The sequence below is a fragment of the Brachypodium distachyon genome, chromosome 3 (genome assembly GCF_000005505.3).
Source record: "Brachypodium distachyon strain Bd21 chromosome 3, Brachypodium_distachyon_v3.0, whole genome shotgun sequence".
Lineage (NCBI taxonomy): Eukaryota > Viridiplantae > Streptophyta > Magnoliopsida > Poales > Poaceae > Brachypodium > Brachypodium distachyon.
Window position 1 is genome coordinate 55,750,072 of NC_016133.3, and position 22,561 is coordinate 55,772,632.

Genomic DNA, 22,561 nt, shown 5'->3' on the forward strand with positions numbered 1-22,561 from the left:
CTCGCCGCATGCACTTCTCAGTTTTGTCAGGTTTACGAGCTACTCCCTCCATCCGGATATTTAAGGTCTATTTAAAAAAAGTTTTGTTATTGATAAATCGTCCGTTTTTCAGTTAGAGAACAATTGACAAGTTAGTCATTAAATCTTAATCCAACGATAGCAAGTAAAAGATGAGAGAATGTGGATGGCGATCTTAATCTAACGGCTTCATCGATTGTTAAAAAACATGCGACTTAGAAACAGACGCATCCTTAAAAAAATCACAAATCTAAGGCCAGTTTGTAAAACCGGAGAAAGAGAGGAGAACTAATTTCCGTTTCTCATCGTGCATTAATTCCCGTTAATTTCTCCTGTAACTTCCTCTCTCGTAACTCCCTCTCCCAATGGCCAACAGATTTTCATAACTCCCTCTCTAAATTATGCATTAATTCGGGTCTCGTAAGGAGAAAATAGCAGGCAGTTATGGCGAAAATCTGGGACTAAATTGTGTTCACCGTTTTGGTTGGTTGACGGGCTTTTAGAGAGCCACCTTGGATACAAATTGTAGAACATATAACTCTTGCTAAGAGTCAAAAGTTTTAACGCAGTGTAGTCTCTATGCATTGGGCCACAAATCAAGTTTAAGAACGGAAGTGCTGCCAGCGTTACTAGTTACTCTCTCCCAATTGAACTAAAACAGCGACAAGAATTTAGAAACGGAGGTAGTACCATTTTTGTTTAGTTTGGTGACCTTCGATGTGCTTACTTCTACGCAGTGGCGGACTCAGGATAAATTTTAAGGTGTGACGGAGTTTACACAACAAAAAATCATATGCAATACAAACTATGCAAAAGCTCACTGAAATATTAGACATATAGTATTACTTTGTGTTCAACAAGTATAGAAAAATCCAAAAGTAAGATACTGGAGTCCAAAATACCTCAATAAATGAAACTAACACGTACGATCTACCATCAATTTATAATCTATATTAATTAGAAAAACATAGGAATGATTTGAAAAACATTAAAACCATACAAAAATTCTGAATTAGTAACTAGCAGTGTCATAAGTACGATCTTAGCTAGTGAAGGCAAATCTGCTGTAATCTGCGTCCTTTTCGCCCATCGCCCTGAGCGCCTCCGCCCTCGGCGGCGCCCGTCGGCGGCAGAAGACTGAGCGTGTTGCTGCTGTGCCGCCCCACCGTGGTGTTCTCTATCTCCGCCGCGGTAGAACCTCAGAAGACCGAAGACTCTGGGGCAGACGCGGAATCGGAACGTCCTAGCTGCTGGCGCCCACCATCGATGGAATTTCGCGAGGAGTCGAACAGACACAGAGTGCGTTCTTTTCGGCTTCTAGGACCCGCTTCTCCTAAAAGTTGCCCTCACCTAACTTCCTGGAGAAGCCGCGTCTCAGATTTAGCTAGTTTTCCAAAATGGTTTAGACGAATTTAGTTTGGTAGCATAATCAAATTTAGGTGGTGGCTTATCTAAAAAGCTAGGGGAGAGCAGCTACTCGGAGAAGCCACTCCAGGAAGCCGAAAAGAACTGGCCCACAGGAATCAAGAACGTCCCGACGGCTGGCGGCCACTATCAATAGAATTTCTGAGAAGTTACGCAAGGCAGGTTGTGGATCGAGTTGATGCTGGGCTGTGCTGAGGACAGTATATCCATAATGGGCTTCTAGGCCAGAAATTAGGTGTGGCGGCGGCCGTACCATGCCATACCGGCAAGTCCGCCCCTGCTTCTACGTCGAAAACTGTCTGCACATCACGTCACATCACATCGATGCATACATGGATTGTCACTAACATGTGTGTACTTTGCACAATATACTGTACACAGCAGTAGGCGTGCGAAGAAAAAAATAATAATAGCAGTAAGCAGTAGTGCGTGCTCTCTCTTTCTTTTTAGTTCGAAGTGCTTTCGACTCACCCTCTTCTCCCGCTCCCACGCACACAAGAACTCACAGAAGATCAAAATAATTAAATCTGTTTCTCAAAAAGAAAAGAAAATCTGTGAATCGCACTCAGTGTATATTCGTAATAAAGCACGTCCGCGCTGGCCGCTCGTGGAAAATGTGAGCTTTGGAAGACATAACGGATAATGCGTGCGAACATTATGTTAGTAATAATAATCCTACAACTCTAGCTAGCTAGAGAAGAGAGAAAAGTTTTGATTTGCGAATGCCAAGCTATATTGGTACGTATCTGACCAAAAGAAGTCATGGATGGATCGATCAACGTAGCTAGGCGTCCCGGCTGTGAATTCTTGGCCAGGAAAATAATAAGAGGGAAGTTAAAAGGAAGCCGGAGAACGTACGTACTAGTCAAAGTGTTCCAGAAGATGCATGCATGCAACTCGTGCGAGCGCGACAGGGAATCGGCCGAGGACTCACACTCACTGCACCAGCTGTGGGACAATATTGCATTAGTACTCGTACCGACCCATGCGCATGCACGCAAGACGCAGAAGCAGGCATGCATATGCCAAAATTCGGCTAATATTAGGTTGTATGATAAATTAAATATTTTAATATTATGATTACTTTTTTACAGGATCTTTTAGGCTGGTGAGGCCAACAGAGCTACCAACGGTTTGTGCAGTGGTGTATTAATCCTACTCAGTACTCACCGTATTTTTCACTATATTGCTTCAGGAGTAGTTAAGTTTATTTTCCTAGGTGTTCTTAGACAGGGTTATATGGGTGACTTCTTATCGTCTTCCCAGGCAGTTCCATCCGAAGGGAACACTTCTCTACGGTTACAAGGTACTCATTCAAACGCCATACGAGAGGCTTAACAGAGAACTACAAGTAGAGGTTTCTCCTATAGGATCCCCAGCATAAGCACCCACCCGTATAAACACGCTAACAAGATCGAGGGAAATGCAAAACTACTTCATTCCACAATATAGTTTACATACGGTTTTCCCTTTCGGGAACCCTCAAAGGGTTTACACAAAGATAATGTAATTACCTTACTACCTTCCCGTCCTTATGTTACACTGCCTTGATTATATTGGCTTTATTACAGTGAAAAGAGGTACTACTACTACTACTAGAGAGCAGATAGTTTGCTCGCTAGCTGCTCACTCTCTCTGCTACTGAAGGCTTGTGTTCTCAGCGATGTTGTGTGTCCTCCGTTGCAGCGAGAGGCTTCTTTTATAGGCAATATGGCTGGCTCAAATAATGCTCCCATGCATTATTTACCTCTTCTTTCTTCTTGGTCATGATACATCTTTTTTATAGGTCCTATGCCTTCTTTATAGCCTTTTGAGTGCATGCATGCATGAAGAAGATGAGGTTTTTTGGCTGCCACTTCACTCTTTTGTTGCATATGAACGTGCCTTCCTTCATCCTTGGAGTAGTGTTGCGCTTTAATGATAGTGTCCACGACACACTGCAGCCTTATTGTCTGTTTCTTTGACTATTCTTCGTCTGCACACCATGAATCATAAGATCTCATGCATTTGTGATATTGTATGCTGATGTGGGTCTTATATGCCTGATACATGCTAACGATGGATCTTAAGATTTAATATTTTTCATAAATTTATTTATTTTTAATATTTTTTTTCAGTTTTCAATCATATTCAAATTATATTCTATCAACTATTCGGGTATAGGTGTATATGTTCGGAGGTGGTGTATATGTCCTCCCCGCCCGAATATAATGTATGTATGTATCGCCGTACGTGTGATCCAACTTCAACGTCGTTTTAGTTTGTGTGGAATGGAAAAACGGCGTAAACACTTTGGTTTGATAATGTTGGCCGTCAACCGTAGCCAGGGCTAGTTCCCTGTCTGAGTTGAGCGCTAACTCGAGTAACCACATGCATCTTTATTTCCGAGAGTGAGGGTATCCTCCAGCCGGCCTCGATGCACACGGCCAAAGTTAACCATCTCTATATATGCTTCACTTCAATTTATTCAATCCAGCTCCGTCTTCCGTGTCACCCTGGTGCTTAAAAGTGCAAGAAAACGTCATCAATATCAATATGAAGTCTATATATCTTTTGCCGAACCTGGCAGTACACCTTTTCAATTAGTAAAAGAAATGAAACAAGTTTCACCTAGTACAGACTACAACGCACCCAATAGATAAAGGGTCCGCTTACGGGCCAGTCGACCGAAAAACACAAATTCTCATTCAACCGATCCTGTGCGTCCAAAGTAATGATCATACGGTCGAGAAGCCATCGACTGAGAAAAACACAATCTCAAAAATGATCGTACAGTCGAGATGGCGTCGATCGAGGAAAACACAATCTCAGTCGACTGAGACCAAGCAAAACCGACAGATAAACTCAAAGGGAAAAGAGTCGACTTGGACAGCAAGTTGACAACACAACGCACACAGTTTACCTCTCTCTTGCCTTCAGAAGTCTATATATCTTCACCTTTTACGGGCCAGCTACAAGTCAACTCATCTATGTATGCCTTCCCTCGCTCTAATTAACCCCGTACAAGCTCGCAGCTCCAGTACATTTGATTAGGTATTGAAACAATTATGTACAAGCTTGCAGGAGGGAGAGAAGAAAGGTGGAAGTGAGAAAAAAAATCCAAATCATTTGCAATTTTGCATTATTGTCAATATAAACAAGCACTTTAACTAATTCGACGGCGATGGATATGTACCGATCGACCGTCAAGTCCTCGTAGTAGTCGTAGGGCGACCGAGAGTTAGCCGATTCACGTATCCATCGCACGAGAGGTGCGCGCACGCGCGTATACGTATTTCAACTTCCGTACTGTTCATTTTGCAGCTCAATAAGATCGATTGATGATATAGACGAGGACCCGCGAGACGACGAAAATTTTACACGCTCGTCGCGCGCCACGGTATACGCTTTTTTTCCTATCGGCCGGTGTACAGGATTGGTCAATGTATGTAGCTAGCTAGGTTGACAATACGTGCACAACATACATACTGCATTGGGGTGTTGTACAATAAAAATGATGTTAGTGTTCTCTTAGTAATGCTACGTGGGTGATCACTGATGTGAAAGACAGAGAAATAAAAAGAAAAAATAATTTCTCTTAATTAAGAGATACTCTTCACAAGAAAGATACAGAAGTCGAAAACATATACGGTAAATGCCTCTTCAGCTCTCTTTTTTCGCCAACTAGCTTTTGTTGATTCGTGTGATTATAACTATTAGTGGAAATGCCCATGCGCTGCCACGGCATAAACACAAGATGATCGTCACTTGTATACACTATCTAAGGATTCTAATCTTCTTGGTCCAAAACATATAAATCTAACACACTAAAAATCTGAAAGATGTGAGTACATGTATATAAATACACAAGGTGGCCTCATACAATAGATGCAAAAGATACTTATTGATTGGAAAATCGAATCAGGTTGGGCTGACTCAGATTGGCCAAATCTCTTCCTACTATTCCTGCTCTTATGGTTTTATTATATTCTAATTGTAATCTCCCTTTCCTCTTTGTCTTCCCTGACCATGAACTAATTGCAAGAACTAAATGAAACAAGATCAGAAACATGAACATTTGGAAGAAAAATCTGAACCATGAATGGAAAGTAACAAGATCTGTCATAGAAAAATGCAAGAACAAATATCTGGAAAGAACAAACAACCAAAACAAAATCTCAAAAAATAGAAAAAAAAATCTCCATCGACCTATGTCCTAATAGAGGCTGAGTTCATTGATTTGTTGAATCAAGGAATGAATCTGAACGAGGAACTCACGAGAGGTGAAGCATAAGGCCGTGGATCGTTCTGTCCTCACTGACCCCACATCTCCTTGTCTCTGCCTGGATCTCGCCGGACTGCGCCTCGTTAGCTGCGGTGTTTCGCCTCTAGAGACAGGGCAACTGGGGCACGCCATGGTCGGTGAAGAGGGAATGGGGCATGGTCATGAAAGGCCAAGGCCAACGCAAAGAAGGCCAAGGCCATGTGCGGCTGCAGCGAGCTCGCGAGGGCCGCCGCCGCTTCATGCGGCGCCTCTTCTGTTGTTGCCGTCTCGGCGGCCATGGTTGACTTTCACGTGTGTGAGCGATTTTAGAGACACGTCGCCTCTCTCTCATCTCCACGGCTCGTCCACCTCATCTTCCCCGATGGACTGGCTCATCGACTCTCTCTCAGACCGTTTATTATCCATGGCGACGGCGGCGGATCCAGTCTCCATGACGTCGTGCGCAGGGGAGGAGCGCGGTGGCGACGAGCCGTCAATAGATCTTTGCCGGTGGAGACGACGCTCGCAGAGGAGGAGGGCGGCTGCGGCATGCAGAACGATACGCGAGGCTTGCGGCATAGGGAGGAGAAGCAGCGGTCGGAGGAGGCGGCGAGCGCTGGTCAGGAAGACAAGAGAGAGGTTTTTTTTTACACGAAGTGAATGGGGTTCGCATTGGGACGTACAGGAGGGGGCGCGGTGACATATTCATGTAAATTTAATGAAGTTAATGTACGGCGCCCGCCGCAATCACCGGCAACTCCAATTTAATATATAATAATAGATTATGTTTACTTAATTATCTCGAATTAATTTACCTATTTTACAATTCACTTGTACTTTTTTCGCGAATACATACAAGGTAAGCTCAGAAAATCGGCCGCACACTGATGATCACGCATGGACGTCAGTCAAACAGTCAATAGTGTGTATGCATAGGCAGCGACTTGCATTTGCGGCGTGTCAAAAAAAGGAAAGAAAAAACACATATGCCATTGCGGCTGAATCATATCGGAGTTGATTTCACATCAGTCCTTGTCATGCACGATGCATGCGGCCTTGACAGTTTGACACTCTAGCGGCTCCGTGCAGGATTTTCAATGGCGGGCCACTGTTTCCAAACATACATACATACATCAGCTGGAGCTGGAGCTGGTCTTGAACAATTGGACGGTGCCCTACAGGGCTACAGTGAGGCATGCGAGTTACATGCCGGCCCTCGACCGATCAAGTCTCACGCCAGTGCTCACGGTCAAAAGTTATGGCTCAACGCCTATGTAGCTCAAATATACATGTTTTTTGGGTGGCATGCATGCTAAAGCATCCAATTTTATCTACGGAGGGAAAGCGAACCAAACACTTATTTTTTTTGTTTTGCTATTTCTCAGACGATTGAGAAATAACAATTTTATGATAACAATTTTTTGATTCAATCATTGAGATTCGTGTAAGATTAATGTAGGTTTGATGGATAAGCAAATCTTCATTAGATGGCTAGCTACTATTGTTGGCGACTGAGAAATAAACACTCCCGTTTTTTACCCTGGATTCCTGGCTATGATCCCTTCTTATTAAAATTATAATAGTAAATCACACTTTATACTCTAAAAAAAATCCTAAAAAATCAAATGCACATATTGATATATGTTACGTGGCTGTACAATTCAATTACCAGGTACAAAACATTGTTATTGTGAACTACAAAAAAAAGAGAAATACATGGATATTAATTAAATAGATGTACCGTTTGCTATTATAGATCCACATTTTTTTTCATTTTTGTGCAGATAACAAATCAAAGTATTTCTCAACACAATGATGCTACAAATACACAATATACATCTATATTTACGTCTGGATTTTTTATAAATACAAATACATTTTTTAGTTATTTTTAAAATACCAGGCTCAGTGTAGCCAGGCCGGGATCAAAACGCACCACCACCAAAGAGCTTTTTTTTTTTCCTCAAAAAACCACCAAAGAGCTTATTTAGCACCACCGTACCCATCCATGACTGGGCCCTCATTTCAAAAAATTATTATGCTGGACTGGGCTTGGACGGCGTTGTTGAAAGAGGCCGGGTGGAGCCGGCGATTTCAGGTGCGGCGCCGGACGCTGACCAAAACGAAGGAAAAGATTTGGTGCCCAGATGAAGAAGAAGAACGGCTGGCTGGCTCGATCCGGCTCCGGCCAAGTCATGGTCACGGTGGCGGTGGCACGTAGTCCGTACACGAGCTAAGCCGCGCGCGCGGGAGAGTCGATCGGCCACGTGCGCCGCGATTCGTTCATCAGGTGCTCGCGCGCTTGTGCCGTTAGGATTCCGTCTCCTTCTCCGACAGCGACCGGCCAGGCTCGATCAACGGCACGCGTGTATACGTCCGCAGGGCCGGTCCTGGTCGGTACCGGCGACCAGCCACCACGTCGCGTCGTTGACCCTACATACGCCTTTCTTCTCCTCCCCAGTAGCTCTTCTAGTAGTACTCCGTTGTTGCTATCCAGCCGAGCTAGCGACCTGGCCCATTCGCAGGCACTTCCTCCAGCTGATCTCGTGTGCTCGTCTCAGTTCTACTTTTCCATTTTTATTTATTTTTTCACAACAATACGACTCAGTTCTGCTATCCCCGTTTCTAAATACTCTCACTCAAATTTGTCCAAATAGACCCAAAAAACGTCTAGCTCGAACCATGTCCGAACAGATGGTTGGACCCAAAATATGGATCGGACAGTTAAAGAGCCATGTTAATTAATTTGAGGCCAAGAGGCTAGCATATGTATGACGGATCCGTTATCAATCTTGTTGATTGCAAATTCTGGGTTTCTCAGAACCGATTATAACAAAAGTAGTTTTATGTGATATATTTTAAAAATTGTAGTTTTCTGATAACAAAGTTTCAGAAACAAGGATTCCATGATATTTACTCAATAATACGACTATAAAGCACACACATGTTAGCCATGCATTGATTTGATGCGCCGACAGTCTTTGCCATAAACGTGTGCAAGCATAAGCTCACCGAGCAAACTAAAAATAGCAACTAGTAACGCTGGCAGCACTGTCGTTCTTAACTTAATTTTTGGCCCAACGCACACACACGACACTACGTAGTACGCGGGCCGGCACCGCAATCAATTCGACGAGATGTCTGATTTCCAAACACGATTTGGTGGTGCCAAAGAAATTTTGTAGAATTTTATCTTGGAAAATTGGTTCCATTATTTGAAAGATGCCTTGAGAGTGTATTCAATTCTTCTGTTTCAGAGACAAAAAATAATAATCAATGGCTCTAGCATTTTGTAAGACATTCTACGTTTGTTGAGTTCCTATAAATGTTTTTTTATGGTGTGTAACGAGTCATATTTTGGTGTCAATTATTATACTTTCCGTTTCCAATCATGTAGGGGAATCAACAGCACAGGATATGATATTGCAATCATGTATGGGAGCATTTTTCATGTTTATATGTTTCTGGATCATGTGAATCAAATACTCGTAGCTATTAATTAAAAACCTCTTCTAGTGCAATATACAATTATCTAGGCAGTTCTTTCCAAACGTGTTGTTTTTCCTCGACTTTGGATTGTTCCAAATACTTTTGGTTTTCTCGGCATCTACGTGATTGTTCGAATATCCCGGCCGTACAGTTACAATTAATAACCCGTCGCATCTCGATATATAGATCGATGTGACGAGCCAACACTTTTTACAATTATGCAAAGCATAAAAAAGGTGAGTTGAAAGCACTTGGAACTAAAAAGAAAGATAGAGCACTGCTAGCTATGTATATCCAACGTTTCTTTACCATGCAAGATAGACACATGTTAGTTACAATCCATGCATGACGATGTGATGTGCTGACAGTTTCCGACGTAAAAGTGAGCACTGAGCAGATCGAAGGTCACGAAACTAACCAAAAATGGCAACTAGTAACGCTGGCAGCACTGCCGTTCTTAAACTTGATTTGTGGCCCAATGCATACAGACGACACTACGTGCATGCGTGCCCTGGACGGCGCCGCGTTTACCACAAACAGCAGTGTGCATTGTAAGTACACCATACGAGTAACATGCCGGTTTTAAACTTGATTTGATTTTTGTTTGTAGGATCATCATAAGTTTTAGGATTTTTTTTTGACACACTTTGTACGCATTAAAAAAAATCACGCATTTGTCGCATGTGTGTTTCTAGTTTTTCGGATGAAAAGTAGTCGCTGCGACGAATCGATCCTTTTCTGCAAATGAGCTTTGAAAACCGTGCAAATGAGCTACTTCTTGAGAAGGTAAATATTATACTTCCTCCGTCCAACAAAAGATGCCTCAAATTTGTCAAAATTGGATGCATTTAGACATTAATCAGTGTATAGATGCATTCAAATTTGGTCAAAGTTGAGACATACTTTGTTGGACGGAGGAAGTAAGATGTTTTTTACCTTGTCCTAAGTCAGTTTATAAAAAAATATACCAAAATCTACAACTCTAAATTAGTTTTATTAAATTCATCATGATATATATCTACACAGTATTCTTATTCGATAGTGTATATGTTAGTATATTTTTTTTCTATAAATCTGGTCAAATTTGAAAAATTGACTAGAAACAGAGATAGTGGTACTAGCTTACATGCTGAATTGTATAACCGAGACAAAACTGATCGAGAAGTGCAGCCAGGCAGCGATCGAGTATCTCGAAACACGGGAGGAGGTGTTTTGTAAAGGATCTTGTATTCTTGTGGAACTGAAATATTGTCGTTTCCACACCAGCCAACTATATATTCCGAATGAAGGGTCTATATATTCTGTTCTAATTAAGGTAGCAGAGAAAAGCCTGTGGATCTGTCCCGATCGACGGAGCACATACTCGCAGTCTGAAAATATATTTGGCCGCAAGCAGGCGACGATGAACGTCACGTACGTATATACTCCGGCGTTTGACCAGGAATAATAATCACCATCATGCGCGGGCGCGCGCGAGAGAGAAAAGACGACGACGAATTAAGACGGAACAAGGAGAAATTAAGAGAGAAGAGCTAGCGAGCACGCACCTGTTGCTTCCACTCGGGGAGCCTCGCTTGCTTTGTGGCTTCTGGCTAGCGCTCCATCCCGTGTTTACGTGTCTCGCTCCGACCATTCCTCTTGGCTAGCCGGCCCGGTCAAACCACCAACTCCCATGGCTAGCTCCGGCCACGGGCCAGCTAGCGTCTATATAAACGCCACTCCCCGGCCACCATCTCGCTCATCGCTCCGTGCATCCACAACGACATTTTTCGCTTCAATAAATTTTCATCGCCACCTTTCTCTCCCCCCCTCCTCAAGTCTCCAGCACTAGCTAGCACACGTGGCAGCTCAATGGAGGAGCAGCTGGTAAAAGCTTCAGCTCACGGCGCCATGGCGTCCGGAGCCCTGCTTCTCCCGCTCGCCGCCACCCTGCTTCTGTTGTTCCTCCTGCACGACTGCTGGTTCTCGCCAGCGCTGAAGCGGCGCCGCCTCCGCCTGGCCGGCTTCCGCGGCCCGGCCCCGTCGTTCCCGCTCGGCAACCTGCCGGAGATCACCGCCACCATGGCCGCCATGCCCCCCTCCTCTGCTTCCGTATCAATCGGCAGCGCCGACATCCACGGGGGCGTGTTCCCGTACTTCGCGCGCTGGCGCGGCAGCTTCGGGAAGGTGTTCGTGTACTGGCTGGGCACGGAGCCCTTCGTGTACGTCTCCGACCCGGCGTTCCTGAGGTCGGTGGCCGGCGGTGCCCCGGGCAAGCTTTGGGGAAAACCCGACGTGTTCCGGCGCGACCGGATGCCGATGTTCGGGCGCGGGCTCGTCATGGCCGAGGGCGACCTCTGGGCCCGCCATCGCCACGTCATCGCCCCCGCCTTCTCCTCCACCAACCTCAACGTACGCTTTAAATTTCGTGCCGATGGCGTGCTGCCGCCTACTCTGCTTCTGCATGCATATGCTAACATCGTACTAACATTTGTGTGTCTATGTTTAATTTATGTGGGGGTGCAGGACATGGTGGGTTTGATGGAGGAGGCGACGGAGAAGATGCTGTCGGAGTGGACCGCTTTGGCGGCGAACTCGGCTTCTTCGGCGGTGGTGGACGTGGAGAGGGGCGTGGTGAGGAACGCGGCGGAGATCATCGCCAAGGCCAGCTTCGGCATCTCCACCACGGACTCCGACTCCAACGACGTCGGCGCGCGGGTGTTCGAGAAGCTCCAGGCCATGCAGACCATGCTGTTCAAGTCGAACCGCCTTGTCGGGGTCCCGTTCGCCAGGCTGCTCCACCTCCGCAAGACCTTCGAGGCCTGGAAGCTCGGGCGCGAGATCGACGCTTTGCTACTCCACATCATCCACCGCCGCCGCCATAGCCAAAGCCATGACACAGCCTCGAAGAAAAGGAAAGACCTTCTGTCGCTGCTGCTGCTGGCCGGGAATAACGGGAACGGCAAGCAGCAGCAGGATCAGAGGACGATGACGGGGCGGGAGCTGGTGGACGAGTGCAAGACCTTCTTCTTCGGCGGCCACGAGACCACGGCGCTGGCCGTGTCCTGGACGCTGCTCATGCTCGCCGCCCACCCGCACTGGCAGGACGCGCTCCGCCAAGAAATCCTCGAGTTCATCCCCACCAACGAAGGTACCCAGCTCGAGGCGGCCAAGCTCGGGAAGCTGACCAAGATGGGGTGGGTGCTCAACGAGGTGCTCCGGCTCTACCCGCCGTCCCCCAACGTGCAGCGCCAGGCCCTCCACGACATAACTCTTTCGTCGCCGGATACGGAGAAGAAGACTGTGATCATCCCGAGGGGGACCAACATGTGGGTGGACGTGGTGGCGATGCACCGGGACGAGGCGCTGTGGGGCACCGACGCGAGCGAGTTCCGGCCGGAGCGGTGGGCGGCGGGAGGGGGGTGCGGGGACAGGATGGGGTACCTGCCGTTCGGGTTCGGGGGAAGGGTGTGCGTGGGAAGGAACCTCACGGGGATGGAGTACAGGGTCGTGCTCGCCATGGTGCTGCGGCGGTTTGAGCTTTCCGTGGCGCCTGAGTACAGGCATCAGCCTAGAGTCATGCTCTCGCTCCGGCCTGCCAACGGCATCCAGCTCCTCCTCACGCCGCTGCCTGCCGCTGCTGCATCCAACAACAACACATCCACGGATTAAGCACTATCCTATCCCTATATATAGCATGAATGATTGCGCATTTGCGCATACTGCTAGATTAGTAATTTGATTGATACAGATGAGATGATTCAAGCAAGTAGTGTGATGAGTGGCACTGCATGCGGTTGTTTGCATGTGATTGATTGATTACGTGGAGGTTGCTGGACTGATCGTGGGTGGACTGGGTTGACCGAGTCAGCGACCCAACGAGCAGCACGCAGCTGCAGGGTATACGTGGCGTGGCTACGAAGATGGATACGCATGGCAGCATGCGCGTGCAACTGACCTGGTATCATCGATCGTGCGGGGATGTAAACTTGGGGTTCGTTTAAATTCTCCCTAACTTTTCTTTTTGATCACTTAGCTATGTGATGACCCTGTAACTTAATTAAAGTAACGGTTTTCTTTTACCGCAGTATTGTTTTTTCCTCCCTTCTATCTTTTGTCGTTTTTGTTTTCCCATCTTCCAATCGGCGAACGAGCCTCGTCGCCATTGGAGTCCATGCTTGATCTAAATCCTCATGGGTTCCGAGGACACCCCGTCCAAACATCTAATTTTTTTGAGTGAACCACATAAATTTTAGGGTTATATTTTTCTTCCCCGGCTTGAGGCTATGTTTGGCATTGCGGTGGGGATTCTCACAATCCCGTTTTTCTCACCCGCTTTTCACTATTTTCGTGTTTGGCTGACCAACTTTTCCCACTTTTGTGTATATTTTTCGACATCAGATTATAAATAAAGTTCCGTGTAGCACAGTTCAGCAATGCCAAACTGAACCCGAGAAAGATCATATGGCGAGTGAACTGGACAATTTTTGCCACTTATACACTTACATGTGGCCCTCAGGTGCTGAGATGGCCGTCATATACATTCAATGGACCAAACAACCATGGTTTCCTGAGAAGTTTAGCACCCACAATTACCTTTTAAAACTATAGCCACAAAAAAAATGTTCTCTTTTGAAAAAAAAAAGTACTCAATTCCTTTCCCTCGACTTTTTTATGTTTGTGTTGCTCCCACGCCGCTGACAGATCCACCTTGCAACCTAACCGCTCTAACCGCTCTGACGGAGTTGCTTTTTCCAGCAAAGCTGTCGCTGCCATTGACGTATACGACCCTTCTGCCTTCGAAGTCAATGGCACTCACCGTATAGCAATTTCATTAAATAATTCTCTGTCAATAAAGGTTGGTTGAGATGTCGGAAATTGGAGCAACACATCTTTTTTTTTAAAAGAAGGAAGATAATAAATGAGTAGAAAATAACAAGCAAAAACAACAATCTAGATAGGGCCCACCGGGTTCAAACCAGAGACCTCTTGATCTGCAGTCAAATGCTCTACCACTGAGCTATGGACCCCCTACTTGCTAAATAAGATGGTATCCATTAATCATAATTAAGACCACCTTCTAATTCGCATCGCCTTTGTTGTCACCTCCACCCTCACCGCTCACCCAGGCCACTTCTGCTCCGTCCACCTAGAGAGATCCTTGACCGCTCGCACTTAGGATCCACATTAAGGGTGTCCGGGAACTCATCATCGCCAACGACCCCTGGCTGCTCGAAACAGAGTCCCAGCCGCGTTCTTCAACATGTATGACAACTCTCACCTACCTCTACTTTGGCATCTTCTAGCTCCCTGTTACGTGGCGAGTGTATCAGACATTTCGCCACATGTACACTCACATATGGGCCCGTGTGTGTGTGTCAGAATAGCTATCAAACACATAAATCGAGAGATTTGGGTTCACCCATAAAACCGACACAAAAACTACAGTTCTGTGAGAAAAATAACATCAAATGTGACTCTTCAAAACCCTATCCCCAAAAAATGGTTTTTTGGGTGAAATTTACTCAACTCCTTTCCACCGATTGCGTCAGGGTGTGTTACTCTCATGCCGCTGGCAGCTCTGCCTTGCAACCCAACCACTCTAGCGTGAATTCCTTCTTTTGCTTTGTCGTCTCTGCCACTATCGTATGAAAATAAAATTCACTGGGCGAAGCTAGATCACGAGGTGATAGATAGGTACAATGATACAAGAGAATGTAGGTGTTGTGTCTATCTATCGTCCTCAGTGACTCAAACTTGCGCAAGCAGATGTGATCCAACAAAATTACCCCCTCGAGAGAATCACTTTGATTGATTACGCGGCGCAGGCATGGCACGAACAACCCAATCTTATCAGGACGATTACTACTATATTCCTAGATACAACAACACCTTCTTCTTCTTCTTGTAATTTTTTTCTCCCACCCAATGACCCAAAAGATCTCTTAGTTCAACATTGGTGTTTTAGTTGGAACTTGTTTTGTAGGCAGTTTCTTGTTTCTTTTCGTATCTCCTTTTGAAACTCTCTTCATCAAAACGAGAATGCAGATGAAGAGCTGCAAACCTTTATGACAAGGGAACGTCAGCCTTTATTTTTTGCAAGCAGGTAGAAGAAATGTCTATGAAGACAAATATGGAGATTTGAGAGACAAGTTAACCCAGCGATGGAGAGCACTCGGGCACCAACTCGATACTCATGAGTTCTTTTTCTCTATATAAATAGGTAGGATCCATCATATTATAATACAACATCACAGTACACGATCATAATATGATTGATATGCATGGTTTCTAATATGGCAATCACACGGGATTTGATCTACTCTCGGATCGAGTTGATGTCGATATTGGAAGATCTCGAGTCCGTCTGCCTCATCAAGCCTGGGGGCCATCCACTCATCGGGTGTGGCGGCATGTTCATGTTGTGCTGCTCGGGGAGTGCCACTGCGGGGGTCTTTTCGCCACCAACATTATGCTCTTCATTCTCCATGTCTTGCTCAGCTTTGCCTTTGTTCTTCTTTGACCCACCATACATCGGGGAACTTGAATCCATCTGATTCATCAGGCCTGGCCATCCGCTCATCGGGTGAGGCGGCATGTTGTGCTCTGTCAGTGCCATTGTGGGAGTGTCTTCCGCGCCACCATTCTTCTCTTCATTCTCCATGTCTTGCTCGGCTTTGGCTTTGCTTTTTTTTGATCCGCCACCATACATGAAGCTTCCCACTATCACCTAGGACAATGAAAGAAAGATGGGTAAGAACCAAATGAATAATTTAAACACAATAAATTAGAACATACAATACTCATAACGAACTCCCTGCATTTAAGGAGCAATGACACAGGGGAAAAGACACATATAGCATGCAGAATTCTGAGATGCAGACTTCATTACCTGAACAGTTCCAGCCGCTGTCAGGACTCCACTAACACTCCCACCAATAACCCTGTGGTCAGGACCACACAAAGCTATGCAGAGTCCTCCGCTTCGTTTGCGCGTACCCCCTTCATCTAACACCAAATATGATCCAGAAAGACACAGGATTTCAAATCGACCCTGCCAAAGCAATGGTCAATGACGCGTTAACAGGATGAACTAAATGTGTACAAATTAGTTCTTATCAGGATCAAGGGTACAACCATACAAGTGAACTGTTTAATGTCAAAAAAAGAAAATACTACGGAGTAGCAGATGTTTTTTAGCATAGAAAAATAACTTCAGCAAAGTTAAGCACTCTGATTTAGACAGAAAACAATACAATCTTATCTATAACAGCAACGGGTTTGTCCCAATCCTTTTCCCCAAACAACAGGTCACTGAAACAACCAGTGGCAAAGCAATTTGCTGAATTGAGGCAACTCAGAACATGGGCCAAAATGCGGGACAGAGGTATAGCTTGCTCTTTTTACTGGAAAAAGCACAGTAGTTGGTACATCTTTTGCAATATTCAAGAGTGCGATAGAAGAACAACAAGCATGTTGTAGTTAATTTTGACTATAACGACATCAAAAGACCTACAGAAAAATACTACCTTTGTGCCTAAATATAAGAAGTCCTAGCTTTGTCCTAAGTCAAACTTCTTTAAGTTTGACCAAGTTTATAGAAAAGAACTACCAACATCTAGAGCTCCAAATTAGTCATATTAAATTTATCATTATATATATTTCCATTTGATATTGTAGATCTTAATTGATTTTTCTATAAACTTGGTCAAACTTGAAGAAGTTTGACTTAGGACAAAGCTAGGACTTCTTATAATTAGGAACAGAGGGAGCACCTCGTATGTCACTGCACCAGAGTCTGAATCCTGATAAAGGGTTGCCGTGGAGACAGCTCCTGTTGCTGAAATGATGCAAATAGCTCTTGGGCCTTGTTGTGAGAAGGACATTATCCTGGCAGCAACGTCCTGCAGAGGATACAAAACTTATAATCATAAAACCGGCAGGCATATCCTAGCCAAGTTAGCTTGCACACCACAGTAATACTACTGTAGGCTGTAGATCAGAGTATCCAATTATGATATCTTTTAAGTTGAGCATGTAGCATAGATTCGGAGTTGATCAATGTCTAATTGTTTTTCTAAAAAGGCTGGAATTAATGTATACAACTACAAAATGATGCCTACGGAGTTAAATGTAAAAGATGGGATATAAACCTTTGTCTATGCAACAAGCAAGAGTTTGCACTTGGGTACACGTTAATGAAGTATTGCCTATTTTGCCACGTCATCTGTTGCATTCACATTATTACCACTTGAAATTTATCATAAATAAACATGTGACAAATCAGGAAATAATTTGAAGGCAATTTGGTGCATTAGACTGGAACTTCCAATCTTCCATTACTCAGGGCAATCAGCAGAGTGGCAGTTGTACGGAGTAACAAAGAAAAAAAATATAAACAAAGAGTGTGACAGCACCATTCTTAGAAAGGCATGCAGCTCATAATCATTTATTGATCACCCAGAACTTGCCTCTCCTGCTGAAATAATAATCACATGCGGAGTAAACCCTGTTCCAACTGAGCCAAGAAACCATGTTCCTGATGAAAACAAAATAAAACATGATCAGATAACATAATTAGCAAGCTCTGAGAAAGGAAAGAAAAAGGTAGTAATGCACATGGTCTAGTACACCATTTTATTTCCTTTTCTTTTTTTGGAAGAAAAGTAGATGCAGGGTGCTTGCTCAACAGAACCAAGTCAAAACACAACATTAGGCAAGTTGTCAGTTCAAGGGATGCTGAACAGGATTTTAGGAGTATAGCTGCTTTGTTTACTTTGACAGTATTAAGAACCAACCAAATTAAGGGGGAAAAAAGTCATTTCGAGAAAGGTCCCAACAAGATCATAGAGGCATGTAGCAGCAGGAATTGCATCAACAGTAGAGGTGTCCTCATCAACAGTTATATATTCACATGACAATAAAAAAAAGGTGAGTGACAACCAACTAATCATGGGCAGGTAACGGTGATTGGGGAGAAAAAACTTAAAGTAGAGGCATAATACAAACATGGTTTCCTGATTTGAACTACCTAATCAACCCAATATATGAGCCAGATCGTTTCCCTATCTATGGAGCAAATTTATCAGGCAAAGTGCTAGCAGCACAGCATTAGATAATTCTGAAGATTCAACCAACTAACACATACATGCCAGAAATCTATGAAGTGCAGTTTTCTCAGTGCGATAAAATGATTACATACATAGGCCAGATCGGAGGGAGTACCATAAAGCACACCACATGACCTGATCACATATCCTACAGGGCTGCAAATGCTTACCAAGCGAAGCCAACTGCTGCATCTTCCCAGACCCAGGTGGCCGCCCTCTGCCACGTTTCTCCGTCAGGGCACCTGAACCTGAACCCCCTGATCCCGTCCCCGAGCCAAACCCAGCACCTGGTGTAGTAACCATTGCACCCATTCCTGAGCTCGATGAATGGGGTGTGGATGGAGAGGGCGACAGCCCAAGCGTCACTGCCCTATCAGGCTTATACTTCCTTGGCCTTCCACGCTTCTTCTTCACTTGCTCATCCTGGCCTTCCACACTCCCCTGATCCCCTCCTTTAGCATCAACCCCTACAGCCACAATGTCCATACCAGCGGTGTGCTGCACGACGTGGGGCGAGCCCTCAACATGGTCATGGTGATACTCTTGCCCGATGTGGGAACCCCCAAAGTGCGGCTGCTGGAAAGAGTACCCCGCAGAGACGGCATCAAGGTGCTGCCGGTATCCAACGGGGGGCGGACCGTGGAGGCCGTCCGGGTTCCCAGCAGCAGCTCTCGCGGCACCCATGCCCCAGGGCCGCACATAGAAGGGCGAGAAGTTCGCCCCTGACGCCGCCGCGGACTCCCTCCCGTCCATTCATGCAATGGGCAGCGACACAGAGCTCACCGGCTAGCCACCCACCGAATACGCTCGGTGCAAGCCTGGCTGCGATAAACGGCGCAGAGACGGCAACTTCCCACCACTAGTCGAGATTAGATGCTTCCGAAAGCTACTGGGGCACGCAAATGGACGCAGGAACCGCAGCCTCGGAGATCTCGCCACGAAAACTGCTATTCCCCTCTCCGCCAACAGAGGCAAGATCAGATCAAGAGCAGTCCTGAGATATCAGGGGAAATATCCGGGGAACCAGAGGGATAGAGGAGACCCGAGAGAAGCCGATCTTTTCGGAAGGAATGGACGAACAGGGTGGGATTTGCGCAGGGCTACGAAGGGGGTCAGGGAAGCGGAGGTGGCGGCGCTGGAGGTTTGGGTGGTGCGATCTGTGCGGCGGCGGTGGGTGGGGAGAGGCAGCGGAAGTGATCCGATGGAAATGGCGGTGGGGGAATGGAATGGGGAGCTAAAACCCTAGAGACGGAGAGAGAGACAGAGAGTTGGGGGATCACACACAGGAGAGGGGGGAAGAACCGAAGAGGAGGAGAAGACAGAAGAGCAAGCATGTGAGGAGGAATCCTAGCCTTGCCCTTGACCGAGTACGGTACGGAGGAGAGAAAGGGACTCTTGGTTTTGCTGACGCGTGAGCCAAGATGGCAATTATTGGCTCCTTCAGAGCCCATGATTTATACAAGCCGTGCCATTTTATCAACAAAAAGATGATTTTGTCAGTACAACATCTTGTCCAAGAACCCAGTAATCATATCAAAACTCAGGCTGAAGTTACAATTTCAGATTCATAAATCCCGTACAAATTGATCTCCTTCCGAGCTTGGCCTGATACGATTTTTTTTCTTGGAAAAGATGGCAGCCGAAAATGTGTGTGCTCATTTTTATTTTGCTTTGAAAAAGACAAAAAGTTTCTCTTCAGCCAAGAGGAGATTACATCAGCATTTCATGTACTTTCTCGCATGTGCGTACTTGGAAGGCCATCAGTAAAGCTCCAATGGAGTAAAGCTTGAAGAGATGCACTGAATGTCTAAATTGATGTGTGCCAGTGTAGTTTGGACATCTCGTCAGTCATTGCTATGGATTTCAGGAAACAAAAAGAGAAATGCAGCAACAAGATTATAAACCGTTCGCTGCCATACTGTATAAAACATACCACAACTAGCAGCGTACGCAAGCAATGAGTGACAGTTTTTGTCCAACCTGAAAACACTCAAAAGTATCCAGAAAAATCATGAAAATACGCAGAGCAGAATTTGCCAAGAACTGAGTAGGTGGACAGACAAGAACAAGCACACCTTGCTGCAGATGCTGATGGTGCATCTGACACGGAATTGCCGAGGCAAAAGACATGTAGAGTAGATCATACACATCAGAAACTGCAAAATCTGACTACAGAAATAATTCAAGGGAGATGCCAATTGCAAGCCCTGCAACTGCGGGAGTACAGACCATCACATGAGAAAGCAGAGCAAATGGCACCGGTATATGCATGGACTTCCTTTCTTCCATGATTCCATCAACAGAACCATCATTTGTTTAATAGCCAATGGAATCACTTGTCAACCTCCATGGCTTGGGCGGCTTTGGCTTTTGCTAAGGCTGAAAGCTTTGTCTTCACCTTCTTCTTGCCGACCTTAAAACTGCTACCCTTCTTCTTATCACTGCCATCTATCTGAAAAATACAGAAAGGAAAACTAGTGTCATCGCAATGTAGCAAAGTTGGGTTGTTCAGATCAAAATTCAAGAAACGCTGCATCGCCAAATGGCAGAGGGTGCAATTTGAAGAACTGTTGAGGTGGAAACAAAGTAAATGTCTGGTATGTATGTATATGCTAGAACCAAGTAATTTAAAAAGCAATGCTACTACTATTAGAACTGCCCAAGTGATCCAAAAAGCCAGGTTGCTTATTCATCAGGAAAATTACAGGAAGGATGTTAAGTTTCCACAAGGGTGAATTCCAAAAGAAAAAGGAAAATGTGGTGCAAGTAAAAGAATTATGCCATTCAAGGAAGAGACATGTCTAGGGGAAAATGTGGCAATCAAGAAATCAGTCCCATAACCTCATCAGAAAGAAGCATCTGTACCACTACCCACTTCAGTCACGTTTCTAGTTGGAAACAAGACTAGAAGCAAGAAGAGTTATGCAAAGCTTATTGGTTGGCTCTGTGCCCCTGTCTGTATTGGTCTCCGCGTGAATTAGCCCCTTGTAGAATAGCCTTTTTCTAAATACAGGCAGATCACATTGGGTGTCGAATCCAAATCATTGTCCTAGCTGCAATTCCTAAACAAAGCCATGAGAGTAAATTGTAACGGAATCCAGCAACCACTCTCTTAACTTTAGAATAAAAAGGCCATAGCAATTAGCACGCTGCATCCAGTCAATCAGTGATTTTGTTTTTACCACAAAATACCTCTTTCGTTAATTCTGAATAACAGCTACATCATGTATGAGAAGAGGTACAATGGGATTAGGGGGAGGGTCCAGCCATGTAGATGAATTCGCATGCTTATATTAAGACCAAGGAATTAGTCATGCTAGTTCCAACAGCCAGCCAGACAGCTTAGATACACACTTCAACAAGGTTGCATTGCGGCATCCTATAGCAAGTTAAGCTGTTACGACTAATCAATGTACTTATGAAAACACGACATGCTGTGCTAATTTACTACTACTACTCAGTAAAATACAGAGGCGCCCACTAGCAGTGCAGCACCAATCGAGAAGCTAATCAGAGCATCATATGCGAGTAACGACAGCATCGAAGGGAAGGGGGGAGCACAATACCTTCATCTTGGATTTCTTGGCTTGCAGCTTCTTGGCCTGGTCCTCCTTAGCCTGCTTCTCCCCTGGTCACACGACACGGGGTCAAACCAACCAAACCAAATCAGACGCCCATCCTAATCTTCGCTCAACCGCTACAAATCCATGGAGGAAAAAAGAAGCGAGAGAGGGGTAGTCATATTACTCTGGAGGTCGAACTCGTGCTGCTTCTTCCTCTTGGAGAGGCTGTTCTTCTTCGACATCGCTCCTTCCTCACCGAGCTTCGCCGCCAACCGCAGAGAAGCACAAACCCTAAGCCAGAGAAGAGCGTTTCTTCCCGACAGAGAGAGAGACGTGATGGATCTTTAACCAGCGACCGCTTAGTTCCAGGCCCATGTACAACGCAGCATCAGGCCAACTAAAGGCCCACTTCTGCAGCAGCAGCAGCGGTCGAGACTCCATGGGCCGTGACGTGTGACGTGAGGCCCATGCCACGTAACACTGCGCTCTTCCTTCTAGCGATGTCCGTCGTGGAGAGACCGGACGATGACATCATCATCAAGGAAAAAGTGACGGCGCGACGGGACACGTGGCGAAGCACGGTCCCGAGTTGCAGGACACGTGGTGCCTGCGTGTCAACCTGGAATCTGCTCGGCGTGACTCGATCTGTGTTGTGCTGCTACTCGGCAGCTGCTGATTGATCGTGTTTGTACCGGCCGGCACCAGCAAAGCAAATAGAACGAGAAAAAGAAAGG

At 45.5% G+C, this 22,561-nt stretch overlaps 3 protein-coding genes and 1 non-coding gene across 4 annotated transcripts; 1 reads left to right on the forward strand and 3 right to left on the reverse strand.

Annotated features, from left to right (window-relative positions):
- The first annotated feature begins 10,935 nt into the window (after positions 1-10,935).
- Positions 10,936-13,220, forward strand: LOC100827693 (cytochrome P450 714C2). Its single transcript, XM_003572923.3, has 2 exons — positions 10,936-11,566; positions 11,681-13,220. Exons 1-2 carry the CDS (start codon positions 11,027-11,029, stop codon positions 12,824-12,826), a joined length of 1,686 nt encoding a protein of 561 aa, XP_003572971.2. The 5' UTR covers positions 10,936-11,026; the 3' UTR covers positions 12,827-13,220.
- Positions 13,221-14,113: 893 nt separating this feature from the next.
- On the reverse strand, positions 14,114-14,184 carry TRNAC-GCA. The gene has a single exon. It is a non-coding gene; the product is annotated as a tRNA-Cys (tRNA).
- Positions 14,185-15,319: 1,135 nt separating this feature from the next.
- Positions 15,320-19,705, reverse strand: LOC100843775 (AT-hook motif nuclear-localized protein 9). The gene is made up of 5 exons (XM_003570385.4): positions 18,435-19,705; positions 17,626-17,693; positions 16,930-17,058; positions 16,047-16,208; positions 15,320-15,884 (listed from the first exon to the last, which is right to left on the reverse strand). Exons 1-5 carry the CDS (start codon positions 19,015-19,017, stop codon positions 15,474-15,476), a joined length of 1,353 nt encoding a protein of 450 aa, XP_003570433.1. The 5' UTR covers positions 19,018-19,705; the 3' UTR covers positions 15,320-15,473.
- Positions 19,706-20,261: 556 nt separating this feature from the next.
- On the reverse strand, positions 20,262-22,173 carry LOC100844076. The gene is made up of 3 exons (XM_003570386.3): positions 22,012-22,173; positions 21,831-21,892; positions 20,262-20,716 (listed from the first exon to the last, which is right to left on the reverse strand). Exons 1-3 carry the CDS (start codon positions 22,067-22,069, stop codon positions 20,597-20,599), a joined length of 240 nt encoding a protein of 79 aa, XP_003570434.1. The 5' UTR covers positions 22,070-22,173; the 3' UTR covers positions 20,262-20,596.
- Positions 22,174-22,561: the final 388 nt, after the last annotated feature.

Bases quoted from the DNA above. Each gene is read 5' to 3' on its own strand.
- LOC100827693 (XM_003572923.3), top strand. From the start codon at position 11,027: ATGGAGGAGCAGCTGGTAAAAGCTTCAGCTCACGGCGCCATGGCGTCC. The intron at 11,567-11,680 runs GTACGCTTTAAA...GTGGGGGTGCAG, and splicing joins TCTCCTCCACCAACCTCAAC to GACATGGTGGGTTTGATGGA.
- LOC100843775 (XM_003570385.4), bottom strand. From the start codon at position 19,017: ATGGACGGGAGGGAGTCCGCGGCGGCGTCAGGGGCGAACTTCTCGCCC. The intron at 17,694-18,434 runs GTAAGCATTTGC...TGTTTTCATCAG, and splicing joins GCAGCAGTTGGCTTCGCTTG to GAACATGGTTTCTTGGCTCA. The intron at 17,059-17,625 runs GCAAGTTCTGGG...TATCCTCTGCAG, and splicing joins TTATTATTTCAGCAGGAGAG to GACGTTGCTGCCAGGATAAT.
- LOC100844076 (XM_003570386.3), bottom strand. From the start codon at position 22,069: ATGTCGAAGAAGAACAGCCTCTCCAAGAGGAAGAAGCAGCACGAGTTC. The intron at 21,893-22,011 runs GTAATATGACTA...TCGTGTGACCAG, and splicing joins GCACGAGTTCGACCTCCAGA to GGGAGAAGCAGGCTAAGGAG. The intron at 20,717-21,830 runs GTATTGTGCTCC...TGTATTTTTCAG, and splicing joins CCAAGAAATCCAAGATGAAG to ATAGATGGCAGTGATAAGAA.